A 3,454-nucleotide genomic window follows, 5' to 3' on the forward strand; every position below is an offset into this window, starting at 1 on the left:
ACACTAGTACATTAGTTGGTTTTGGGTCGTTAGGATCAAAATTTGGGCCCATTTGGACAGGGTGAGAGGACCATTGTGGAACACCCATTTCCAATATTTTTTTTAAAAATGCTGCTTGTAGCTAGGTTTTGGAAAAGGCGAGTTCGTTTCAACCTTCTTATTCACCTTGAGAAAAATCCTTCTGAATTCTTTGGAAGAAGGAATAAACCCTCTTCAATTTCACAAAATATAATTATATTTTTTAAATCCTTCTGAATTCTTTGGAAGAAGGAATAAACCCTCTTCAATTTCACAAAATATAATTATATTTTTTAAATTTATGTATAAAATAGCGTGTCGATAAAAGATACTTTTTCTTAGACGATCGGGAAAGGGATTTACTTGATCGTCTTCACAAATTTTTTCCCAAAAAATCTTTTGAAAAGCCTCGACCGTGGAGCAAGCAGGCTTCGGGCCCGTCATAGAATCCACTAAGCAAATGCCAGTTCGTCCTCAACCTCTTATCAGACGGTAGGTCAGAGCACCGGGAGCCATGGATTCATCTCTGCTATGAATCCACTAAGAAAAGCACGCAGTTGTCCTTAATCTCTTATTAGAGGGCAGGGCAGCAGCAGCAGCCATGGATCCGTCTCTGCTATGAATCCCCTAAGAAAAGCACACAGTTGTCCTTAACCTCTTATCAGAGGGCAGGGCAGGCCAGCAGGAGCCATGGATCCGTCTCTGCTTCTGGTGCTTTCCAGCATGTTACAGCTCCGTCAGTTTATGGAATGGAGCAGTGTCTCCACCGCCTCCTCCTCGACGGACCCTGTCCCGTTTCTCTTCTTCGTGCTCTCAGCAGTCCTCACACATGCTGCTGCAGCTCTGGCTTCTGCGCCGTCCCCCTCCTTATGGCGACCCTGTGATGCCAGCAAAAGAGTTCCCAAGCACAGCCGCACAGCCACGATGCCAATCGATAGGAGCCTTGACAGCTTTGGCAGCCATAGCAGGGGCCGCATGCTTGAAATGTATTACGCCAGGAGAGCACAAGCCTGGGGCCTTGATCCTTGCATTCGGGATCAGGAGTGGAGAAAGCATTATGGCCTTTCATTTCCCTTGTTTATGAGCCTGGTAAATGACATTGTGGTCCACACATCGGGGGGCACTTGTTCTGGTATGCCTGCAGATGCAGCAGTGGCTATGGTGCTGCATAGGCTTGCTCGAGGCCATGATGCCAAGAGACTCGGTATAGATTATGGCATGGATGCTGGGACAGTAGCCAGGATAACCAATAGCATCACCCGGATTCTTTCAACTATACTGTATTCAAAGTATATATGTATACCGCGGGGGGCTCGGCTTCTAGATATTGTGGAAGGATTCAAAGAGTTGACAGGGTTGCCAAACATGTGTGGAGCCATTGATGGCAGCCCAATGAAACTGCACAAGCAGCCTTCTTTACAATATACCCCGTCTAATTACTTGTCGCGACATCACTTTCATGCAATCCTCCTCCAAGCAGTATGTGATTACAAGAAGGTTTTTTGGGATGTATGTGTTCGAGCCCCAGGGGGCAGTGATGATGCCAAACATTTCAGGCAGAGTTCACTGTACCGCAAACTCATGGATGGGGATGTCCTTTACGATTCGGCAATCACAATCAGAGGGAATCATATCAGGCCTTACCTTGTAGGGGACTGGTGCTATCCTCTTCTTTCCTTCCTTTTAACACCATTCTCATCGTCTGGCAGTGGTAGCTCAGCACAATATCTGCTTGATTCTCTTCTCATGAAGGGAGGAGCTGTCATCAAGGAGGCCCTTGGACTACTAAAAGGCAGGTGGCGGATTCTTCAAGACCTGAACATGGGTGTGGATCATGCATCTCAGGCTATTGTAGCCTGCTGTGTGCTGCACAATATTTGTCAGATTTCTGGTGAGCCAGAGGTATCTTTATTTGAAGATCCGGTAGAAAATGGGACTGCAGAAAAGCCCCTGGAAAGTGAGAAATCTTCTCATTATTTTGGTGAGAGCATTCGTCAAGTGCTTCTTGAAGAAGTAATAGAGAGGCATCATAGATGCTTGCAGAAATGACTCACATTGCTAGGCAGGGGGATTCATTCAATGAATGCCATGGAGATCTACTTTCCCAAGACATTGTGTGTAACCAGGTGCATCTTTACATTATTTGTCATGCACTTTAGTAGGGAAGGGGGCCAATGTAATAGCAGCAATACTTGCATGTTCTATTGCACTCTTTGGAAGGATAAGGGGCTAATATAGTGGCTGCACCCTTTTCTTTCCCTGTTCACTTTTCGAGGAAGTGGTGGGGAGGTGTTTACCAACAGCAAAAGATAGTGATGCTTTCTTTCAGGGAAAAGTTGTTTTTCTTTTAGCAGAAACATACACATAAAAAGACACTAAAGCTGCAGCTAAGCTGTATAGGCATAGTAAAGGGCAGGATGGGGTGTGGAGTGAGAATGTGGGTTTAACTAGAGAGAGCAGAAACATACGTACAAAAAGACACTAAGGCTGCAGGTGAGTTGTGTTGGCATAGTGAAGCTATGATTGTAGGAGCACAATCAAGAACCATTTCAAAGCTGGTTCTATGTGGCCAATGAATGCATGACATTTGCCCAGAAAGGGGTGTGCTTTTTTGGGGAGAGGGGTTTGTTGTTTTGAATCAAGTCTCTCAAACTCACACCACAATGAGAGCAGAAACAATACATACAAAGACACCAAGGCTGCAGCTGAGCTATGTAGACTTCGTTGAGTGAAGTACAAGCAAAGAGCATTTCAAATGTAGCAAGATGGCTAATGTGTGCTTGATGCAACTGTAAGCTTGGGATGTCACCCTTACTCAACTTGCAAATCATTCTATGTCAACCTTATGTTCCTATGTCTTTTCTTTAGTTGTAGGTATCATCAAAGGCCAAGAAGCTCCACCAAAAAAGTAAATTGTTACTTAAGTGCATTTTTAGTAGGCTTAGTCATTATCATTGATAGATTTACAATGCGTGTGAGTGGAGTTGCCTTGCTTTCTTTGCTTCTTGGTTGGACTATTAAAGTCTAGAAAAACGGCTATGGGTGACCATATCCAAACCATATCCAATTATTTCCATATGTATTCAAAGATTTTGAATGAAGATCTTGTTAGATGTTAGAATGAAATGTGATATTCGTCATTCAAACTTGAGAGAGAACCCATTGATTGCACAAATGAAGGTTAATTGGTTGTCTCTCAAGTTTGAATGATGAATATCACATTTCATTCTATAATCTAACCAAATGAAATGTGAGACACACACATGTGCATGTGCACACATGCACACACACAAAATTCATCTTCTTTGTAGGCTTAGTTTCTCTTGTTCTTTATCTATTTGTCTTTCTATCAATGGCAAAGTTGAGGTGTCCTAAAAGTTAGTACTTGGTTTGTTGTCTTTTTGTCTTTGAAACGTTGAGTCTTTCTCTCTTTCTT

General features: G+C 43.3%; 1 protein-coding gene across 1 annotated transcript; it reads left to right on the forward strand.

Annotated features, from left to right (window-relative positions):
* The first annotated feature begins 392 nt into the window (after positions 1-392).
* LOC148023187 (PIF / Ping-Pong family of plant transposase) lies at positions 393-3,071 on the forward strand. The gene has a single exon (XM_087696165.1). It carries the CDS (start codon positions 709-711, stop codon positions 2,065-2,067), a length of 1,359 nt encoding a protein of 452 aa, XP_087552291.1. The 5' UTR covers positions 393-708; the 3' UTR covers positions 2,068-3,071.
* Positions 3,072-3,454: the final 383 nt, after the last annotated feature.

This window comes from Lygodium microphyllum, chromosome 16 (assembly GCF_053477565.2).
Source record: "Lygodium microphyllum isolate KBCC chromosome 16, Lygodium_microphyllum_v1.1.10, whole genome shotgun sequence".
Taxonomy (NCBI): domain Eukaryota; kingdom Viridiplantae; phylum Streptophyta; class Polypodiopsida; order Schizaeales; family Lygodiaceae; genus Lygodium; species Lygodium microphyllum.